This window comes from Peromyscus maniculatus, chromosome 4 (assembly GCF_049852395.1).
Source record: "Peromyscus maniculatus bairdii isolate BWxNUB_F1_BW_parent chromosome 4, HU_Pman_BW_mat_3.1, whole genome shotgun sequence".
Taxonomy (NCBI): Eukaryota; Metazoa; Chordata; class Mammalia; order Rodentia; family Cricetidae; genus Peromyscus; species Peromyscus maniculatus.
The window spans coordinates 130,916,884-130,940,054 of record NC_134855.1 but is presented as its reverse complement, the minus strand read 5'-3'; the positions used below and the strand labels follow the sequence as shown (position 1 = coordinate 130,940,054).

The 23,171-nt window shown below is 52.7% G+C and overlaps 1 protein-coding gene across 1 annotated transcript in view; it reads right to left on the bottom strand.

The window, feature by feature from the left end:
* Positions 1-6,381: 6,381 nt before the first annotated feature.
* Positions 6,382-23,171, bottom strand: part of Xkr7 (XK related 7) — a 29,674-nt gene continuing 12,884 nt past the window's right edge. The window contains exons 2-3 of the mRNA XM_016003917.3: positions 13,804-14,006; positions 6,382-12,703 (exon numbers count right to left, since the gene is read on the bottom strand). Of these exons, the coding sequence (XP_015859403.3) occupies positions 11,748-12,703; positions 13,804-14,006 (1,159 nt within the window). The 3' untranslated portion in view covers positions 6,382-11,747. The remainder of the gene's footprint in view (positions 12,704-13,803; positions 14,007-23,171) is intronic.

The following is a 23,171-nucleotide window of genomic DNA, read 5'->3' as shown; positions in this document are numbered from 1 at the left end:
ACTTACTTAGCCACTGTGCCTCAGTTTCCACATTCATCTTGCTCTCATGGTAGCTTGACTAAGACTAAACACACTTAGAAGAGCCCCTGTGACATATTAAGTGCTCAATAAACATTAACTAGTAGAGCTGAAGGCACTGCTCAGTGGTTTGGAGCACTTGCCTAGCAGCCTGCAGGCCCTGGGTTCTGTCCTTAGCACTGCGAAAGAGTACATGAAAAACCAAATTCTATTGCCTTATCTATGGCTCCGGGGCTGCTTAACTGCCTTTTTGGCATATTTCGTCCCTCTTACTCTTCACTATCTGGGAACCAAGATTTTTGTTACCTAAAGTAAAAAAAAATCCGGTGTTATGTGTAGCTCCCGGCTTAAGGTCACACAGGGGTGTGCTCAGCAAACATTCTATAGTGTGTGTGTGTGTGTGTGTGTGTGTGTGTGTGTGTGTGTGTGTGTCATACAGTGACTATGAGACCCTGGGGCTTCTGGCTTGGCTGGACCTGAAGTCTAGTGTCCAGTACTGCTGGGGCGCTCACCTCCTGGGTGCCTTACTGAGCACACGTGGGAACATTCTGAGGGGTCCATGCACACCAGCCACAGCGCCTGGGTCCAGGAGGCTGGAGCTCCGGAACTGCTTTGCTGGTGTCCCCCCCAGCTGTAGTGAGTATTTGAAGCTCTGGGCCTCACCACAGGAGAGATGATTCCAAAGCCCTGCCTCACTAGTCAGGCTGTGCCAAGGAAGACATGAGGCCACGGACAGTCAGGAGCGGGTGCCAGCGCTTGGAACTCTGCGTGGCGTTTTTGAAAGAGTGGGTTATACCAGATCAGGGTTCCCATCGCTTCTGGGTGTGGGAGCTACAGGAGACCCCCAGTCCCGGCCATTCCTGTTTCTCTCCACACAGCAGAAAGGAAATGGTCCAGGCAGTTTGGTGCCAGACTTACAGCCTCCCCATCCTAAGCCCCTACATCCTGCCAGTCATGTATGAACACCAAGACACGAGATCTTCCCTCAGCCTGTTGGGCCAGTGAAAAGAGGCCAGGCTATGCAAGCCCATCCTGGACTCTGCTCTAAGCATCAGAATTGCTACTTGACCCCTGAGCCAGTCTGGAATTCCCACCCTTGCCGTGACAGTAGGCTAAGACAGGTTGTCCCTGGTGTTTCAGTGCTTTGGTACTGGCTTTTGCAAGCCCCTCCCCTTCTCTGGGCTTCAGCCTCCTCAACTATAGAATTGGACCTTATATTATTTCAAGAATCACTAATAGGACCAAATGTCACTGCTTGGAATTTCAACTAGGACAAGAAGTGTTTTAGAGACGACTAGAAAGACAAAATGACCTCTGTGTTGCCTGCTGCCCCCACTCCACAGCCATGAATAGATTAAGTGCTTAGTGTCAGTAAATCAGTCGGAGACAGATGACCTAGGTTCAGTCACGAATGACCTTGAGCAATTTTACATCATGTCTCAGAACCTCAGAGTCCTCTTGTGTTAAAAGCAGGATAATAACGGTGCTCTCCTCAGAAAGCTGTTCCAGGGACAAAATGGAACAGAAACATAATGGCAATGCACATTACTAAAATCAGCCGGTGAATCAAAAATGGGATAAGTGGAGCCAGTGAAGTCTCTGCTGTCAGCATCATCAGCATGGCAGTCAGGCTTCAGCCCCAGTTAAATCAGCCGCCTGGATCGCCGCCGTGGAGAGGATTATAAAAATCACCTCCGCGCCCAGAGGAGGAAAAGGTTAACCTCCATGGGAGTCACAGGCAGAGAGGGGAAATGTGACAGCTGCCCCTGACCTAGAAGAACTCTGCTCTGTGGCAAGCAGCTGGTGTGAGAAAGCATACCTGCTCAGCCTTGAAGGATGAGTGCAGGCTAGCTTACTCAGGCGGAGGAAGCAGCTTGAGCAAACACGTGGTTCTGGGTTGGGCCGCTTCTGGCTGCACGAAACAGCCGATCCCGACCACAGGTGGCTCGGCAGAAGTCTGATCGCGAGTGTTTGCAGGGCTGGTTAGCTGAGCAGCTCAACAACGGCCTCGGCGTCTTTGTATTTTTCAACTTTGTTTCCTGAGATAAGTTGTATGTGCCACTAGATTTACATATTGAAGCCTCAAACCCTGGGACTGCAAGATGTGACAGGATTTGGATGTATACCTTCAGTTTATTTTTAAAATAGAGTTTCATATATCCAGGCCGCAATTCACTACGCGAACAAAGATGACCTTGCAGTTCTGATTCTCCTGCTTCTCTTTCCCTAGCGCAGAGATTACACTTGGTGCTGGGGAGGGAACCCAGGGCCTTGCACATGCTAGGCAAGCACACTACCAACTGAGCTCCAGCCTCAGCCCCCCCCCCAAGACAGGGTTCCTCTGTGTAGTTCTGGGCTGTCTGTGGTAGTTTGAAAGGAACTGGGCCCCCCAAAGGATTATAGGGAGTGGCATTATTAGGAAGTGGCCTTGTTGAAGTAGGTGTGACCTTGTTGGAGAAAGTGTGTCACTGTGGGGTTGGACTTTGAGGTCTCATATGCTCAAGCTACACTCAATAAGACAGATCACTTCCTGTTGCCTGTGGGTCAAGATGTAGGACTCTCAGCTCCTTCTCCAGCACTATGTCTGCCTGCACACTGCCATGTCCCACCATGATGATAATGGACTAAACCTCCGAAACTGTAAGGCACTGTAATTAAATGTTTTTCCATTTAATTACTGTGGTCATGGTGTCTCCTCACAGCAATAGAAGCCCTAAGACACTCTCCTAGAATTTGCTCTGTAGACAAGGGTGTGTGCTGCCATGTCCAGGCTAGATTATCTTTTTAATTAGAATAAACAATTAAATTGAAATCCCACTGTTACAAAGGATTTGACACATACAGAAAGACACCGGGGACATTTGTACAGAGACAAGTCCACCTGAGGATACAGTGAAAGGCCGATCTGCAAGCCCAGGAAAGGGGCCTCGGGAGAAACCAGCCCAGAATACCTTCATCTTGGACTGCCTCCAGACCTGTGAAAAAATGGTTTCCCGCCATGTTCTTCTTTCTGAGGATCATGTCACGAGAGTTTTATCAAGCAACGTATCCGGCAAGATGGCTGCAGAGTAACAGGTGTGAAGCCCACCAGCCAGATGCCTCCAGGCTTCTCCTTCTTGTGTCTTTAATTCTGGAAGAAAACCTTGCGGTGACTTTTCAAAAGACTTCCTTTAGGGGCTGGAGAGGTAGGTAGTTCAGCCACTAAGAGCACTTGATGGACCCAGCTTCATTTCCCAGAACCCACACAGGAGGCTCACAACCACCTGTAACTCCAGTGCCAAGAGATCTGATGATGCCCTCTTCAGGCCTCTTGGCACAGGCATGCACATGGTGTACATTCAGGGAAATACTCACATTCATAAAAACAAACAAACAAACAAACAACAACAAAACAAACAAAGCTAAAAGCCTTCCCTTGGGAGCCAGTGGTCCAGATACACCAGCCAGGACCTAATAGTGGCCTCAACATGATAATTTACCTCTTATCGGAACGGCCAAGGGAAGAGTCTAGACAGGTAAACCAGTGCTGTGCGTTGGGACCAGTGCATCATGCCTGGCTGCCATCGCTCCATCATCCCATTCTCCATTACAATCCAGTTCAGCCAGTACCTTGAGCTGAGAGCAGAGTGCCGTCCCCTCCTTTAAAGAGACGCCCTAAAGCAGTTCTAAGTTCTACTGCTCACATCTTAGGGGCCAGAACTTGGTTCTATTGGAAATCACATCTGATGGTCCATTCTTAAAGGTGCCTCCAGCTAGCTTAGGTCCAACCACAAATGAACAGAAAACACTGGACTCATAACTCCTGCCTGCTGGTCTAGATAACTCTCTGAAGCGCGGACCCTCGAACCAGAGGTTTAGAGTGTAAAGTAGCTCACAGCAAGCATGTCTGCAAGGTCACTCATAGGATAAGCTTTAAAGTAAGCAGGAGGTGACTCGTAGAGATGAACCCACACATGGAGTTTATAGGGAAAAGGACAAATGTGGCGAAGGGAGACATAAGACCTAGAGAGTGTGTAGGATCATACCCTCCTGACGATCCCAAAGAGAGAGGAAGGGGCATGCCTTAGGATGCGTAAAGATTGCCTCTGCCTCAGTCAGTGAGCCTCCGACTCCAGGCTGACATCTGACTTTGCAAGGTCGGAAAAGAAACTGCTTCCCTTCTACTTCTCTGAGACTCCAGTGTTCTTTTTTTTTTTTTTTTTTTTCTCGAGACAGGGTTTTTCTGTGTAGCTTTGCGCCTTTCCTGGAACTCACTCTGTAGCCCAGGCTGGCCTCGAACTCACAGAGATCTACCTGGCTCTGCCTCCCGAGTGCTGGGATTAAAGACGTGCGCCACCACCGCCCGGCTCCAGTACTCTTATTATGAAGCAAGGACTAGAATTTCTCACAGTTCTATGGCCACACAAAGCTGCAAAGGGGGTTGGGAAATGGAGTCTTTCCTTCAGAGTGCCCATGTAAGAGAAGAAATGCCTTTGTGTAAAAGGGAACATGGCTATAGGAGAGTCCTGGAGCCTCTGGTTACCAGAACCAGGTCATGTGCACCTGTACACCACCAACCCCCAGCCAAGGGAATTAATGCTCTGAGGTCAGTGATTTACACAATGGGGGCAGCATCAGTATCCTCTGGAAGGCTTGTCAAAAACAGATTTCTGCAGGAATGGGAGGTGACTGTCAGCTAAGAGGGCTTCCTGCTCCTGCAGAGGACCCAGGTGAGGTTCCCAGCACCCTCCTGAGGTGGCTCACAACCGCCTGCAACTCCAGTCCCAGGAGATATGTGCTCTCTGACCTCTGTGGATACCCGGATCCCACAGTACCCATGTAGAGGTCAGAGGACAATTTTCGGAAGTCTGTTCTCCCCTTCTACCCTGTGGGGCCTCAGGATCAAACTCAGGCCACTGGGCTTGGCAGCACGTGCCTCTCGTGGCCCCGTGGAGAGCTAACCTTCACCTAGGAAAACCAGTCAAGCACACTTCCGGATTTGTCTGTGAACTCCATTCCGGAGACAGCTGGCACGTGGCATAGCAGCTGAGCGGGAAAGCTGCCCTGAATACAGATGGCACTGCCCGATGGCTGGGAGCTCAGACACAGCAGAAGCCAGAGGAGGAAACTGGCTCTTTGTCTCTCTCTTCCTCTTCTTGTCTGCCCTGCGACAAGCCACTGTACTCTATCACAGACCTCCTGCCATGATGCTCTGCATCAGCACACACTGGCCCCGAGACAAATGGAGCTAAGAGGCCATGGAAATGGTGAGCCATAATAAATCCTTCCTCCTTTTAGGTTGTATTTTTAGAGTTTTGCTTGTTTATTTGTCCCAGTGCTGGGTATCACTAACATGTGCCTCAAACGTTCAGGGTCCAGCTTCCAATAAGTCGACATCAGCCTAGAAGGTTGATCTTTATTTTCGTGGCCAGGGAGCCACGAGAGGTTCTGCATCAAGTAAAGGCCACCATCAGACTTGTAGGAAGATGTAAAATGGTGGTCCTCAGAGAGAGGGTCTTCAGACCCCTCCTCACACCAGACTCTCCCAGACACCTTTTTATTCTGGAGACAGGATCTAACATAGCCCACGCTGCTGCCTTGAACTTCTGATTCTCCTCTTCCCACCTCCCATGTGCTGGGGTTCCACGGTGTGCCACCGTGCCTGGCTGAGACCTTTGGAAACGCAGAAGCCTGTATTTGAAATGAGCCCGCTCTATCGCTTCTCAGCCTTTTGCCTAAGACCGATCGAGTGGTGTGAGCCCTGCTGAAACTGGTTCTCAGACTCTTCGAGGTTTGGGAAGTGCTACGTTAGAGTCAAACTCAGGGCTGGGTGCGAATCAGTGTCCCTAAGCATGTGCTTTGTGCCCAATCCCCAGTGTGTGGGGGGAGTAGAAACCCTTTTGGAAGGCATCTCTTAGAACCAAGACCCCAAATAGGTAAGCTCTTGAGGGTGGGTCCTCTTTACTGTTCTTGTCCACTGTACCTAGGATTTTGCCCTGGCACATGCATCATAAACACTTAATGCATATTTCAGTCGAGCTGGGAACTTCAGGCTGAGTTTTGCTCTTGTAAGAACTCATTCGGATGACCTTGGGAAAGTACATTCCCACCTCTCATCTTTTTTTCCTTTTTCTGTAAAATGGGCTTAGAGATAATCCCCAGAGAAGTTCAGTCTGAGATTCTGGGTGATTGATTGATGTTCTGTCCAATCAATGGGTAGGTCTGGCTAATGTCCATCTCTTTCCCACTCAAGTGCCTTTAAAAGACCCAGTGGGATTGTGGTGGGAGGCAGTTTTCTTCTTCTTCATCCACTACCCCGGCCCAGAATAACCAAACAGGACACAAGCAGAATGTACTGAAATGACTTTTAATATCTCATGTTGCAGCAAAATTAAAAATATACAAAAAGTTTGTGGTGTACAAAAGTCTCAGTACAGAAGCCCCAGCTTGGGCCCCTCCCCTGCCCAGGGAAAGCTTGAAAGGGCTAATTGGGCTGGGGGGCTGGGAATGGCACAGGTGTAGTAAATACCAGGAAGTGGGCCTGGGAACAGTCGAAGAAGCGGGCAGAAGTCGGGGCTGACCCCAGAGGGGCGTGAGAACATGGGGGATGTCACCTGGAGTTGTGCTGACGGGGAGACTGGGCCCTTAGGCATGGCTAGTGGTTCCTGTGGGCATGTTGGGGTATCAGAGGTGAAGGTATTCTGGTGGGATCCCTCTCCCAAGGGACCTTGGCTCTAGTCCTAGCTCACCACCAGCTTGCTGTGTGAGCTTGGGCAAGTTGCCTCCCATCTGGGCCTGCCCCGTCTGTAAACTATGAAGTAACTGGAAAATGAAACCACTGATGCCCAACGTGGAGGTCCCAGGCCCCACCCAAGGGTCGGCAGACGCAGGCCCTGACATCCGTGAGTATTTCTGAGGATTCTGCATTAAGCCATCCAATATAGAATGCAAAAGTCCTTCACACTTGAGTCCTGGAAGCTGACACAAGTCCTCACTAGGATGTATCTGCTATCCGCTCAGCTTTAGTCTAAGGTCGCAAAACCAATGCTTTATTAAGTTGGCTCTTTTGGGGAGGAAAACCAAAACTACTTCTCAAGCCATAACATCCTCGGGGAGTCCTGAGGGTTCTGGGGACCCCTCTTATGGTTTGGAAACCAGACGGAAGAAGGGCCCGGAGAGAGAAGTCTGACTGGATTCTGATACTTGGTGAGGGAGGGAGTAATGTCCCCTCCCTCTTGTGGCTCCCCTCGCTCCCTCTTTGTCCCGAGACCCCATCCACTATGAGATTATTGCAGATATCCTGAGCTCCCACCATCCAGCCTGGCCGGGGGACTCGTAAAGAGCTGTGCATAGAATAAAGGCCAGAGATGCTGAGGAGGGAGGGGGTGGCCTCAGTGTGAGGTTACAGTGGTAGAGGCTGATCACGGGAGCACTGTGCCCTGGGGATTCTGCCTGCAGGAGTCAGACCTGGTTGGAGTGGACCCTCATTGCCCCGTCCCCGGCAGCGTCCAGATTCAGTTCTTCCTCTCCTTGCATCTACTAGCAGCAACCAAGAACTCAGTGTCCCAACCCAGAATGGCCCACATGTTTCCCTAAGCCCAGGGCCTCAGAAGTGTCTAGAAGGGGGACTCAGACCCCTACCGTGCCCCCTCTGGGGATTGGGACTCAGCCAGTCCCTTCCCTCACAACACCACAAAGCGCTTGCCTATAGATTTCAGCTCCGCTCCTTCGGCCTCACCCAGGCTCGGTCTATGAAGGAAGCAGATACCAAAGAGCTGTGGGGCAGCATGGGACGCGGTCAGGGTTCCTGGTGCTCAGTTAGTGACCTGTGCCTAAACTCGCCCTCTACCTAGAGAGTCCCTCTGAATCAGGAGCCCCAAAACTAGAAAAGGCTTCAGGGCCTGAGCAACCTCCTGAAGCACATAAGGGACCCCTTATCAGATGTAGGGAACAACCAGGGACCTGGAGTCTTCCGGACAACCAGGGTGAGATTTAGGGTTAGACCAAGCCAAGTTCCAGAGGCTCCCACCATCCCTGGAGGGGTTGATGCATTAGAAGCCTCAGGCTGGTGGCCAGTAGGTTGTTTTCCAAAGCCTAAACCTCATTGCTCATTGGTACAGAACACCCTCCTTCCGCCCATCCCCACAGTTCTGCATTCTCGAACCTCCACTCACCCCACTTTCCTTTCTGGGGGTGTCTGAGTTTATACCCATGCACCCCACCTCAGAGAACCTTCCTCACACTGTCAGCCTTCGTAGACTCCAGCCCCAGGCATGCGCAGTGCAAGGGCTTGCAGAACCTCACTCTTCAGGGGAGTGTTTGGGGATGATGGTCCCGAGCCCCCCATGTTCTCATCCGGAAACCTGCACATCCTCAGCCTTGCCCTCCCGGGCCTCTGCTTCTCCAACTCTCGGGGTGACACACTTCAGGTACAGGAGGGGTCCAGCTGAGAGTAAGGCAGATTTGGGGGAGATGAGAGGAAGGGACCAAGCCCCTGTTTTTAGACAGTCCCTGCAGGGGAGGGTGGAGGCCTGTGCTGTTGGCTGGGGTGGACCATTACAAGGCACGTGGTACATTGGTGAGCGGAGGTACGGTTCATGGTGCCTGGGGAGGTTTGAGGGGCACAGGCAGTGGCGGGAGTTGACTTGAGGGTGGAAGCTCATGGAACAGGAGGCAGGGTTCTACATTAGGAAGGGAGGGCCTGGCATTTCTGTCCCCAAGATGTCCTGCTACCTGCTGCTCCTGAAGAAGTTAGGACAGAGCTAACTTTCACTGGTGCCCAGGAAGACCCTGTGGTTCCATTAACTTGCTGTCTGACTTTGGGCAAGCGTGTGGCCCTCTCTGCTTCTTCTATATAATGGGTATGAAAGACAGGTGACTTTGGGGACCCTTCCTTCAAGGCTATGGTACCAAAGTCCTTTCTCCCTGGAGGAACCTTACAGGGGTCCTGGGAAGAACTAAGAATCCAGACTCGGTTAATGGACAGGAGTGGAGGACCCCAGGGGTCCAGTTGTAGCAGGGGAAAAAGACCGGCTGAGGTAGATTGTGTCACAGAAAGAAACCAAAAAAATAAAATAAAATAAAAAAAAAACCAGCTCCAAGAAGATGGGGCCTTTTCCCATTCTGATTCTTCTGTCCTAGTGAAGCAAAACACAGGCCAGTAATGAGAGAGAGAGGCCTCAGGCCAGGAAGGATGGGGTCCTGAGCTAGGGGGAGAGGGACTAATACTTGGGGGAGATGGGCTCTGTCCAGAGAAGGGTGAGGGCCTTCTGACCATGACCTTTCTTGGTGCTCAAATCTCCTTGCAGGCAGGGGCCCGAGGGAAAGCTCTGTGAGATCAGGATGAAAAATGTGGCCGTGGCTTCCCTGCAGCCTCAGGCCACGCCTGCCTCTGCTTATCCTGCTTCCCTGCCTGCCCTGGCCTCCGGCAGCAACCAACTAAGGGTTCTAAAACCTTTCCTTCTAGGCTGCTGGAGAATGGGTCACCCACAGGGCCATTCTAGGACCTTGGTGTGGTGGTGGTGGTGGTGGTGGTGGTGGTGGTGGTGGTGGTGGTGGTGGTTAAAATAACTTGCCAAGGGTAGCCCAGATGTCACCATTCTGATGTGTGGGATGGAGGTACAGCTCTTGTAAGGGTGCCACACACAGGGGAAAATATGGAGTGACAATTCCTGGCACCATGACTCCTGCAGAATCAGGCTGCTTGGGCTTGGGGTTCATTCTCAATGCCCCATCTTACAGAGATGGTGGCAGGTGGATAGCTGGCCATGGAACTAGTCTCCAAAGCTAGCTCAGGGTAGAGGGAAAAGAGAATGAGCAAGCCTGGAGCAGGATGGAGAGATCTGTCTCTCTGGAGGCCTGTTGGGGGTCAGTGAAGCAGAGGGAGGGAAAGGCATTCTGTACTGGCAGAATGAATACAGCTACCCATGGTGCCAGGCAAGGTGGCTCGTATCCTGGGTATGATGTGTGCTCGTGTGTGCATACACATAGTGTGTCCTCTCAGCCTCACCCTGAGTGTAGCTCCCTCCCAGCCTCCTCAGCAAATCAATCGTTGCCACATCACCACTGATGGGACAGCCAGGAGTCTAAGACCTCGTGAGAGCAGCAGCCACTCTAGGCCTCAGTTTTCTATCTGTAACTCCAAGGGAGGCTGAGCCAGGGAGGGCTAAACGATTTGCATAGTCTAGGATTCTTATGGCCCCCACACTTCCAGCCCAATCTGCTCTTGTCCCCCAAGTCCCTGGCTTGTCCCCTTCCAGTGAGTCACCTCAGTTGGCATAGAGGAGTGACAAGAGGCTCTAGGCCCTGCCTAAAGCTCCACCTTCTGCTTCACTGAGCCGCCCAGCCCCCCAGTTCCGTAATCCTGCCCATAATGTGCCCCAGTCAAGATGGGCTGTCCCAGGCCAGGTGCACATCCCAGGATGATGGTCCCTGGTGCAACCCAGGATGTCTGGACCATGGGAAAGGGTCACAGGCCTGGAGCCTCAGATTTGAGACAAAACGAGTCAGCTTCCCCGATGCTGCCCCAGAGAACCTCAGCTGCAGGGTGGCAGGAAGCCAAGGTTCATGTCACGTCCCCAGAGCTATTTATTTTTTTCCAGCTGAGAACCACTTGGCAACAGAAATGTCTCAAGGGTTCTGAGGACATTTCCTTTTAGAGAAGATGGGACTGGGGACATGGAAGGGGATTTAGAACTCCCATAAACCCTGGCAGCCTAGAACTAGAGCACCCATGTGGTCCACGCTTCCATACCCCCTCCCCCACCGTCCATGGCAGAAGCTAGAATCGTCCACATCAGAGCAGCAGGGCTCTAGTGTCCCTGATCCTTATAAAAGATCAGCAGCTCCCTGGGACACGTTGTTGAGAGGTATTCTAGACTAAGACATCTCCCCAACAGGTCCTCTCTCAGCATGCTAGAGCCAGACACAGTACCAGCCCAGACATTTCATCTGCTGTGCTTAAGACCTTTTTCTACAGGGAACATCCCAGATGCACATCGAGAACAAACAATCCCTTGTGACCTCTCACCTGAGGGGTCTAGACCTCATCCGTAACAGAGCTCCAAACAAATGCACCTCCCAAGCCAAGGCACCCCACCCCACACTTGTACCCCTTCATACTGCTGCCAGCCCTCACTCTTTAGGGTTCTTTATCCTGCCAATGTCTGCACTGTCAGACCCCCAAGCTCCCTCCCCACCTCCCTGCTCTAATTCTCCGCCTGTCCAGTTCCCCTTCCTATAGGAACTGTGGCGATTCTGTCTAGAGATTCCCCCCCAATTTATCCCACATCCCCTACAGCCTTTTCCATCCTTCTCTCAGGGATCCCTGCCTACCACAAGGCAGCCCTTCCCCACACTCCCTGAGGGATGCCTGGGCCTCAGGCAGTGCCTTTTCTCTGGTACGCCCACCAGGGGTGATGTGGGATGATTCCAGGCAGGGGAAAAGGTGAAGACCCTTGTGCCAAGCATAATATGGCATCCCCATGAGAGTGGGGCAGTTTATGAGGGAGTAGCACCAGTTGACACCCTGTGCCCTGGTCCAGGGGAACTTAGGGAATGAGCCATAGGGCTAAAAACGAGGCCTCAGGCCTCCACAGGGCTGACCTCTCCCCTAAGGGAACCCCATGGTGGGGCCATTCTTGGATCCAAAGATCTACTCCCACTTAGCCTGGTGGCCCTGAAATCCAGACTCAACACTGTGGTCACTGTGGGATCAGCCACGCCTGTCCCTTTTGGGAGGCAGACTGTGCCTACACCGTGGTCTCATACTCCAGCAGCTCCTGGGAGGCGCCCATGCTCCGGTATTGCAACCTGGGCGTGGCGGGTGAAGAATACTCCAAAGCCAGAATGGTCTTCCGGAGCCGGCGGTCAATAAAATGAGCATCCCACGCTGGGTACTTTTTCCGAGGCAAGTCAATCCGAATGACAGGCCCCTCTGTCCGCAAGGGGCGAGCCACTGGCGCGGGGGGCAAACCGGGCCGCACCTGGAAGACAGGCGGCGTCGGAGTCCCAGCTCGCTCACCTCCCACCGAGGCCCCATCCCGCTCAGCGCCTGTAGTCCTTGGCAGAGATCTCGGTGGACTTGTGATGGCGTCAGCTGGAGGGGCACAGGGCCCTGGGGCTTCAGGGAAGATGCAGCCGGGGGCCTGGGGCCTCAGCATGGGCCCATTGGGGTGCAGGAGACAGTAATAGACGCACATGAAGAATATGCCCAGGGCGAAGCTGGAGGCGACCACGCAGACCAGGATAAGTGAGTAGAAGTCAGTGAAGAAGTTCTGGCTGGAGTACCAGAAGCCGGTGAGTGCTGCGTTCTCCAGCAGCACGATGCAGTAATAGAGGGTCAGTCGACGGCGGCTGCGGCCCTCCTTGACGTTGAACCAGCAGAAGATGTAGATGACCCCCACCACCATATTGTAGATGATCTCCTCCCACTTGGACATGCAGAAGTCTGTCTCACCCTGGATAACCCAGAAGGTCATGACGCACCAGTGGGCTACGATGAAAATGCCGAAGTAGAGCTGGTAGACGCTGGCAAAGAGGGCGAAGGCCAGGGTTCGGGCCGCAATGGTGAACAGGTGCCATAGTACTTGGGCTACAGCACCCTTGTAGGACAGGGGCCGCTTGTCGTCTCTTGAGTCTCTCAGCACCTTCTGGTAGGATGCCAGTGTCCAGGCCAGGGACACAAGGGAGGCAGAGATGGAGAGGGCTGTGGAGACAGGGTAGGGATGGGGTGGGCTGGGTTAGGGGTGGGTCCAGGTTGGGTCTGGAGAGGAGGTTCTGGGTCAGGACCTGGGTTCTGTGGAGGTGTGAGGGAAGGGTCTGTGGATCAGGTATGAGGAAGGTCTGGTTGGGGGTCTTCAAGGGCAAGGATATGGGGTGGGGGCAGGGAATGAGGTGGGATACTTCTGTGGGTAATGGGGGTATAAAAGGAAATAGATGTGGAGGGAATTTGATCTCCATGGGCGTTAAGTCTAGGATTCTAGTATGGGGTAGACAGAGTTCAGGGGTCTTGGTGGAGGGTGGGAAATTAGGGTCCAGGACTCTGGAGTAGAAGAGGAGGTCAAGAAGGGATCATTAAGTCACGGAGGAGTCAGGGAACCCATTAGAAGATATTAGGCTGGGTATGAAGGGACAGCTAGAGCTAAGCAGAGACAGGGAGGGGATCCCACGTGAGACACTGCATTCTTGGCTGGAGAGGGGGCAGGTGTCCTCAAGGGGCCTGAGGACTAGTGATGGAGGCTGGGGACACTGAGGGTGGGTTAGGCAGAGTGTGGGTGGGAAGCGCATGAAGTGCTTCAGAGACAGGTGATGTCGCTTTTCTGTGACACTGACTGCACTGGACTGGAATGTTTCAGAAGGGGCAATGTTGGGGCTAACGGGACCTGGTGCAAGGGAGGAGATCGGGACGTCCCGTGAAGGGATAGGAAGACAGAGTTTCTGGAAACTGATGGTGATTGGGCAGGTCTGTAAAGCAATGGGTCCCCAGAGGATGCAGGCCAGGACTCAACAATTTGTAGAACACAGAGGGCAAAGGTCTCCCTCAGGGGGCCTAAGGTTTGTCGGCGGGAGTCAAGGGCAGAGGCAAGATATGTTCTGCCCTGGTAACAGCGAGGGGAAGAGAGGAGCCCAGGGTATCTGAGGGGTGGTGTCAGAATGGAAGAGACAAGTTAGAGGAAAGGGGAGGTCCGGAGATGCCTAGGGGGGTGATGAGGGCCTGTGGTTCCCTAGACCCTGGCCAGGCAGGTCTGCCTTTGGGGCGGGGCGCAGGGTATCCCCAGGGGCCAGCATGGAGCGAGCGGGGCTCACCAGTCAGCAGGTCTGGCTGTCGGCTGTGGTAGACCAGCAGGCTGAGCTGCAGCACCAGCTGCGGCGCGCTGCGCAGGAAGGTCTCCAGCAGACGCAGCATGCTCACATCCGCGCTCTCGAACAGCATCCGCCAGTAGAAGTGGCGCCGCAGCCGCTCCCCGCGCCAGCGGCTCTGTAGCCCCAGGTACAGGGCGCGCAGGTACCTGCCGGGGAAGTGGTGCTCAGGCCCAGGCTCCTCCCGGCTCGTGTTCCCGCCCACCCCAGCCTCCCCGCCTACGCCCCGGGAGAGTCCCCTACCTCACTCGCCTACTCTGCGGCTGTAAAATGGGCTCGCCTCTCTGGGATGTGGTTGCAGAGCGCTGAGTGCATCCAACTAACTTCTAGCCTAGTCCTGTCCTCATCTCCAGTTTAGAGGAAGGAGCTGGGTACCAGTGACCATAGTATTTGCCCAAGATCACACAGCCAGCCAACAGCGGAACCAGAACTCGATTCCGGGCACCAACCATTAGACAACACCGCTTCTTGCTGGAAACTTGAAAGAGGGTTGGCCGTGGATTTCCTGTATGGATCACAGCTGGTGCCAGGTCCAGGTCCTGACCCATTGCTCCTTGGCCTCAGCTGCTCACCCAACAAACTTCACAGTTGTTTGACACGGGCCACAGGCTCCAGGATATTTAACAGCCCTCCTCCCCAGCTGCCCAGCTTTTACCCTTGCTGTTCCCTATACCTGGAGCACCTCTCCCTGTTCCTTAACCTCACCCCAGCTCCAAACCTAGGTAAGTCTTGCTCCTATTTCAAATATCAGGCTTCTGCTGACCACCTCCCTCCAGTTAGGAGCCTCCTTCAGCCCCCCCCCCCATTCCACTCCAGCCCTTGCCACAGTGGGTTGAACTGTCTGCCAGGCACACATCTCCCCCAGCTGTAAACTCCATGCCAGTGACTACAACATCTGCTAAATGCAGCTCTTAGCGCACAGTAGGTGCTCAAGCCAAGGTTTACAAATGAATGAATTCGTACTGGCGAGTTTGTTGACCTCAGTGGCTCTGATAACCTTGGAGGAGATAGGAAGGATCTAAGCCCTGAGATCAAGTCCTGACTCGACTTCTAATTTACTCGCTTGAGTCTGTGCTCATTCCTGCCCAAGTAGCAGACAGGACGGATGTTCAAGAGCAAAGCTCACATGGTATGAGGGATTGAGTCTCATTTCCCACTGTGACCACAGAACCTGCCTTTCCCCAGACCCTGAAAATCTTTGAATATGGCAGGTTAGCTCTTTGTCCAAACCACAGAGGGATTCTCTAAAAGTGGCTTCCCAGAAAACAGGCAGACAGTGTCCAACACAGACCCAGTGACCTATTGCCTGAACCTCAGACTGAGGCATTTTGGGATGGGAAAGTGCTGGCGTTTCTAGGACATTGGAACCAGGGGATCCATGGTGTGCTGACAGCTTGCAGAAAGGATCATGGTGCTACAGGGTCTCCATATGATAATGAGAGGGGTGGGCTTGATGGCTCTGACCCTGGACTCTCTTCCCTAAATGTGGCCAAGAACATCCAATTTTGGGTCCTCTCCGCCCCAGTTAATGCTGCTGGCACATCCCCAGTGGGACACCTGGCAGCCAGGAGGGAAAGGGGCTGTTCCCTTGGCTGCTTGGCAACCCTCGGACTGGACTGCGCTTCTTCTGATGAGTAGTGATAAGTCACCTCCCTGTGTCACCCCATTTTCTGGGTCTCCTGCCCGCCCCCAAATCTCACACAGGATTTCTGCAGCAGCATCATTCAGGCACACAGCAGATGTGCTTCAACCTAGCTCTGTACTAGGTTTTGTGCCCCTTCATATCTCACCCTTCCATGAGAGGGAGATGGGGAGCTTTGGCAGGAGAGGGGGGCAGTCAGGGGAGATTTCCTACAAGAAATACCCCCATCTCCTCTCTCCTTCCTGACAGTATCTCATGTAGCTCAGGCTGGTCTAGAACTAACTAAGTAGCTAAGGATGACTTCGAACTCCAAATCCTCTTGCCTCCACCCTCCGAGTGCTGGCGTTACAGGCGTGTACCGCCATGCCAGGTTCTGTTGTTTTTATTTTGTTTCTGTTTTTAAGGTAGATTCTCATGTAACCAGGCTGACATCAAACTCTTTACTTAAGCTCAAGCTGGTCTTGAATTCCTAATCCTTCTGCCTCCTAGCTCCCTTTCCATAGGCACCGCAATGCCCAGTTTTAATTTCTATTTTCAAGTGCATGTTGGCACCAGGCATGGTGGTACTGTCTCTAATCCCAACATTTAGGAGATTGAGGCAGGAGGACCACGAGTTCAAGGCCAGCTTGGGCTACAAGAAGAGACTTCGTCGCAAAAACAAAAACAAAACAACACCAAGTTAATCAACCGATGGAGCAATAAAATACAATAAAAACACTAGGGTAGGGGAAAGCTGAGGGGACGGCTCAGTGGTTATGAGCACTGGTTGCTCTTCCAGAGGACCCAGGTTCAATTCCCAGCAACCACATGAAGGCTCACAACCACCTGTAACTCCAGTTCCAGGGGATCAAATGCTCTCTTATGTGGAAACTGCACTCACATGGTGCAGACATACATACAGACAAAACACACATACACATAAAATACAAATAAGTAAATCTTACACACACACACACACACACAGAGAGAGAGAAACAGAGAGAGAGAGAGAGAGAGAGAGAGAGAGAGAGAGAGAGAGAGAGAGATGGCAATAGAGGAGGGTATTCAGGAGAATTGGCAGATGCAAAGTGCAGAGGCAATGGAAGCCCACACCCTTTCAGGGGAATAGGCTGAGGTTTGCTGGGCTGGGCCTAGACCGGAGGCCTCTAATCAGATGGGGCACAGGAAGACCAGAATTTTCATAATTCATCACATTGTGGAAGTTCGTTAAATTTTGCAGCCATGTCCAGGCTGCAGGATGAGGGGCATTACTCAGCAGTGGAGGACATGCTCAGTATGCACAAGGCCCTGGGTTCCTGAAAAAAAGAAATCTGGACTGGAGAGCATAGGCTTAATTTTTAATCTGAATCCCAGAATTGGAGGTGATAGGATCAGCTCAGAGCCTCGAAAGCCTACTCTGAGGGCTGGCTTGGAGGGAAGCCAAGGAGAGGCTGGGGCTGGTCCAGGCTGGAGTGACAGGGCTGAGCTAAGGGAGCGGAGCACCAGAGCGGAAGAGAACAGACCTGGAAGCAGCCAGAGGTGAGGGTTATGGGCTGGGCGGCCGGTGGCCCCAGGGCTTCTGAGGGCTCTGGAACCCAGACCTTCGTCCCAGGCCTGCCCCACAGCCCACTCTCTCCCTCAGTCCTGTGGCTCTGACTTCGAACAGGAAGGAGAGGCCAGCTGGTCCAACGTGAAAGGACCTGGGGAGCTGGGGAAGAGCAATACCCTGGAAGTTTCTCTGAGGCTAGGAGACCATCTGTTTCCACCCAGGTTAGGATGAGGGCGGTGCCAGCCCCGCCAGCATCCATCACCACCACCTGGCAGACCTCCCGTTACTGCCCCGCCCACCCCTGATCTTTCCTCTGCCAGCTTCCAGCTAACCGCAGACAAAGGGCTCCCGTTGTCCAGGACTGGGATGGAGAAGACTGGAAAGGAGGCTTCTGCCACCTGGCCATGGTGCTTGGGGGTCAGAGGGTAGCAAAGAAACCACCCTGCACCCTAGGGACAAAAGACCTAGCCTTTTTGAGCCTAGCCTCTCTCGGATCCTCTTGGCAACAGGACCAAAGCAGTGGCTGGCTGTTCCTTCCAGCTAGACTAACTACTCACTGCCAGGGGCCTGGGAGATGTTCATGGGCTTAGGAGAGCATTTGAGGCTTGTGGGGGGAAATTTGGCTTCAAAGCCCAGGGAAAAACTGCAGAATCAAAATTAATAAATGTTTAATTAAATGTCTGCAAAAACAGAACATGATGTCAGCTAGTCATTTGCAATTTGGCTTTTATCTGGTTATATATAATTTACATTTGATGTTTGATGTGGCCGTGTTTTAATACACTTGATAGATGTTGAGCCACAGAGGTCTTAAAACAACACTGTCCAGGACATGAAGCTCATTTCCCTGGCCTCAGTTTCCCCTTCTCTGAAACAGAGCTGGCGCCTGTCATCCTGTCTGCAATACAGTCACCAGAATGAAGATCCCATAGGCAAAATGGAGGTATACTGGGTGTGTGGGTTTGTGCCCCAGCCCTGTCCTGGGCACTGCTTTATGGCTTTGAGAATGGTCTCTGCTTCCCTGACCCTTATTTTTTTTCCCCCTTGTAAGCATCAAGTGATAGAGTTAATAGTAATTTCCAAACTGTAGAGTGATGTGCACACAGTGGTGGCGGAAAGAAGACGAGCATATCTTGGGTGGAGGTCTCTGGCTCCTTCTGACCACCAAGTAACTGCTCTTGGACCCTCCTCCAGGAATCCCACTGCACTCTCCACTGCCTTCTCTGTTTGAAAGGAAGTTGAAAGAAGCGGATGTCACCACGGATGGGACTGTTAACACCCACACAGGACACCCCATCTCAAGACTAGGAACCCAGACTTCTCTTCTCCAAAATGCATCCAGTCCCACTCTCATCCACCTCTCCGGGGTCCCTGCCCCATCTGTCTCTCAGGTGGGTGCTACACCCTGGTACAGGCACCTCCCATCATCTCTTGCTAGGACAGCCATGCCAGCCTTCTCTGTGGGTCTCCACGCAGCCACTCCTGCCCCCTACAGTCCATTCACACATAGCAACCAGCAAGGAATTCCTAAAGCCTGAGTGAGGGATCAGGTCACCCCCTTTCTGGAAACCTCACACAGGCCTCTAATCACACTTGCAATGAAACCTAAGCTTCTCCCCTCAGCTCGCAGGCTCCCAACCATCTGGCCTGCCCATTTCTCTCACTGCATCTCCAACCACTGTCTGTTTGTTGCCCACACCCCAGCTGCATCGGAAGTTCCCTGCCAGACTTGCTCCAGCCTCAGGACTGCCTCGCTTGCTGCTGCGTGCTCAGCCTGGAACACTCTTCCCCAGATCCTGCTCTGGCTGGCTCCTCATCAGCTCTCCTGACACATTCTTTGAGGAGGCCACCCATCCCACATTGCTGCTTCTCACTTCCAAAGATCCTTCTAGTCCATCACACGCCTGCCTTACTTCTGATCCTCCAGCCTTATCTCCTGAGTGCTGCTGGGATTGCTGGTGTGAGACACCACATCCTGTTTATGAAGCGCTGGGATCAATCCCAGGGCTTTGTGCATGCTGTGCAAGCTCTCTGCCGACTGAGCGCCAGCCCCAGGCCCTAGACGTCCTCTTTCCATTCTGTCACTGGTGCTCATGAGGCAGGGACCTTGCTTGTGTTGGTCACCAGAGTTGAGTCTCGTATGTATCTCCTTTCAGGTCTCAGCAGGCCCTGGGCCTCTGTCTCAGTCAGCACAAAGTCAGAACACTTCCCAGAACCCCACTCCCCATCCATTCTGTTGTTCTTCCTCCGGGAAGTCTGCCCTGGTGCCCCTCTAGCCTGGTTAGGCTACTTTCCTCTATGATTCTCAGATGTCAGTGCGAGCTCTTAACCTACAGGCCACTGGAGGTTGTGTTCTTACTTTGTAGGGGTATGAGACAGCTATTGGGACCAAACTTTCTGGATCCCAATCTTCGTCTGTTTTTTTTGAGATAAAGTCTTGCAAGATATATATATATATAACTTGGAATTTGCTAAATACTCCAGGATGGCCTCAAACTCACGAGATTTGTCCTCCCAAGAGTTAGGATTATAGACATGAACCCTGTTGAGTCGTTTCTGACTTCCTGTCTTTAAAACAAACAAAAAATTCATTGGTGTGTGTGTGTGTGTGTGTGTGTGTGTGTGTGTGTGTGTGTGTGTATGTGTGTGTGTTTGTGTGTGTGTGTGTGTATGTGTGTGTATGTGTATGTGTGTGTGTGTACACGTGTGTAGTATGCTGTGCCATGTGTGGAGGTCGGGGACAACCCTGCAGGTGTCAGCTGTCTCCTCCCATGAGACCCAAATCAAGTGGTCAGGCATGGTGATGAGGGCCTTTGCCTTCCGAGCCATCTTGCCAGCCTCCAACTCACTGTCTCCTGCTAAGAAGAGGCGAAGCATGCTCTAGAAGAGGAATCTGAAGAACCAGTAAGCATAAACAGGTGGGCTGAGAGCAAAAATGCCTGGTCTGAGAAGTCGAGAAGCCAACAGTGAGTGTTTGAATCCACCTACCCAAAACCGACAGCTACCTCAGGACTCTATAACCCCCATGGGCAGGCAGCAGGGTCGATAAATGCAGAGAACTCACTCTTCTTCCCCTACCAGGTCACCCTGTGACCCAGCATCTTCCAAAGCCCAGGAGATTTGCTTTAATGGACAGAAGGAGGGGGGAATGTGAGGGGTGGGGCTCAATGTTCCCGAGAAACTTCTGGGCTTTTCCCATCTCTCTCTCATTGCTGAGTCACCCCAAAGTCTCTAGCATGAGGTGATGTGTCTGTCATTGGTTTTAGACATCGAGACAGGCAAACCTGGCCTCACACCCCAGGTCAGTGTCTGTCCCTTGAATGGCAGTCTTCTCTATCCATTCCTTTACCACAGTCGGTCAATCTATGAGTCTTTTGCAGGGACTCCAAGCCAGCCCACCTGCCTACCCCGTGAACTGCACATCATTCTGTCGTCCAGTCATCTGACTGTCTGCCCTGTGGACACAAGCTATGCTTTCTCCTTGTGGGTCTGTCTGCCTGGGGCTCCCAGTCCGTCACTGACTGGTCCATCTGCTGGCCTGCTGCTCAGCTCGTGGCTCGGCATGACTGCCCGTTTTCCAGCCGTCCTCCCCTGCCTGGTTCTCTTCTTCCTGACTCTGGGTTCCTTTCTGTCTGTCTGTGTCTCTCACATCCTCAGCTCCTCCATCTGTCGGTCTCCGAGTGTCTGAGCGTGTGTTCTCGCCCCTCCCCACTCCCCCTCAGGGCTCTGGGCCAAAACCACAGCAGCTTCCAGAGGCTCCCCCCGCTCTGCCTGCTCCATCCAGGAAGCAGCCTGCTAAAGACCTCTGTCTCCAAGATGGACCCCACCCTGTGACACCTACAGGCGGAGGGTGGGGCTGGGAGACAGCAGGACTCTCCCATCCTCCAAGCCCTGGACCATCTTGTAGGACGACAAAGGACGGTGTGCAGGGCTTGTTGAGAATGATATCAGCTCACACTAAGCAGCAGCCTCCCAGCACAATCAGGAAACTGGAAAGTGGTAAGATGGTATAAGACACTTACACCAGGCCTCTTGAAGGAGTAGTCCATTCAGAGGCCTTATCAGAAAGGAGGCCTGGCATTTTCTAGCCAGGTATGATGATATTCGCCTGTAATCCTGTTCTTGGAAAGCTGAAGCAGGAGAATTGCTGGTCTGAGGCCAGCCCAGACTGTATAGTGAGACCCTATCTCAAAATACAAAACAAGGAAGCTGAGGCAGGAGGATTTCTGTGAGTCCAAGGCCAGCCTGTGCCAGTAACTTCCAATTAGTCTGCACTTCATAGTGGGACTGTCACTGAACAAAGTCAAAAGTCAAAATTACTAACTGAAGGAGGGTTGGTAGTTTCTGGCAAGGCTGAGACTGCTTCTAGGCTGGCTGTCCCTGAGAAGAGAGGGCCAGAGGAGACCTGGCTAGGTGAGTTTCTCTTGGTGGGGTGGGGTGTCTCTACTCCCTGCCGAAAGTAACTGACATTTATTCAATACATTCTGTTTTGTACCCTGTTGAAATCTTCACTGCGACCTATGACGTCTGTGGATGGGAATCCATTCATTTGATGTGGTGTGTGTGTGTGTGTGTGTGTGTGTGTGTGTGTGTGTGTGTGTGTGTGTGAGAGAGAGAGAGAGAGAGAGAGAGAGAGAGAGAGAGAGAGAGAGAGAGAGAGGGGGGGGGAGGAGGGACAATGGCTGGGAACTGATTGTGGTGTGTGTGTGTGTGAGAGAGAGAGAGAGAGAGAGAGAGAGAGAGAGAGAGAGAGAGAGAGAGAGAGAGAGAGAGAGAGGAGGGACAATGGCTGGGAACTGATTGTGGTATGTGTGTGTGTGTGTGTGTGTATGTGTGTGTGTGTGTGTGTGTGTGTGTGTGGTGTGTGTGTGTGTGTGTGTGTGTGTGTGTGTGTGCAAGAGGGGATGGGGGACTGGGGATTGATCCCAGGACCCTGTACATGCTAAGCATGCTAAGCATGTGCCCTGTCATTGAACTCTCTTCTCAGCCGCACTTGACATTTATTTCCCAAATCCTTCTGAGAACCTATTATGTGCCAAGAACTATGGTAGACACAGGGGTGGGCAAGAGGAAATCCAAGCCGTGTGCTAGGGACCCTTTTAAATAATGGAGGTCTGGACATCAATGAAATCTGCATGCAAACAGGAGAAGAACATGTTCCCCAGGCTCCAGTCATGTCCCAAACAAGGTCAGCTCGGCATAGAGGAAACCAGTGGAGAAGGTTTAGCAGTCAGGAGAATTTTCTGGAAGTCATGCTTGCTCATCAGTCCGAAGCAGGCACATGAGCTAAGCAGGTGGAAAGGGAAGAGGAGGGAGGGTCCGGGGGAGGAAACAGCTTGAGCAAAGGTCCTGAGGTTAGTGAGGGGGAGAACAGGAGAGACGAGGTACGCTGTGTGTGAGGTGAGACGAGGTACGCTGTGTGTGAGGTGGTCCTTACCACGTGGCCCAGGAAGGTTTTCAGTGGGGCAGTGGGTGCGCTGTGTGTGAGGTGGTCTTTACCACGTGGCCCAGGAAGCCTTTCAGTGGGGCGGTGGTTTTAGAGGTGACACTTAGCTGTGGGGAACTCACTACCAGGGGACGAGGGTGGAGGGTAGGCTGCTCGCCAGGTGAGAGAAAAGGACGGCCTTTTATCAAAAAAGAAAAAGAGGAGGAGCCTGGGCCCGAGGTCCAACAGACGGAAGCACTGGAGGTGTGTCTCAAGACGGGGTGCTGTCCCTCATTCCAGCAGCGGGGGCATGGGTCAGGCTAGCCAAGGAACCCGGCCAGCCTCCACTTGTGGCTTCTGTGGTGCCGCCCAGGAAGGGGGGCTTCACCAGCTCTTCCCATTGGTTTACCCCTCAATTCTGAGCGCTCCTGCAAGGATGCGAAAATAGGCCCTTCCTGGGGTTGGCAGCCAAAAGAATCCTAAATGTCAGTAAAGAATGTGATTTTACACGTTTGGCTCCCATTCACGTGGTGCAGGGAGCCAGGCTGTCTCCCTCCTCCGTCACAGCCCCCTGCAGAGTCACATTCCGTGTTCTTTGCTGGCGCCAAGCCAAATACTTCCGGCCACTGACTTTAAGCCCTAGCTAAAAACCTGCGACTTTCTCCCATCCCGCCCTCACTCATCAGCTCCCAGCCAGGGCCCGTATTCTTGCCTATGAG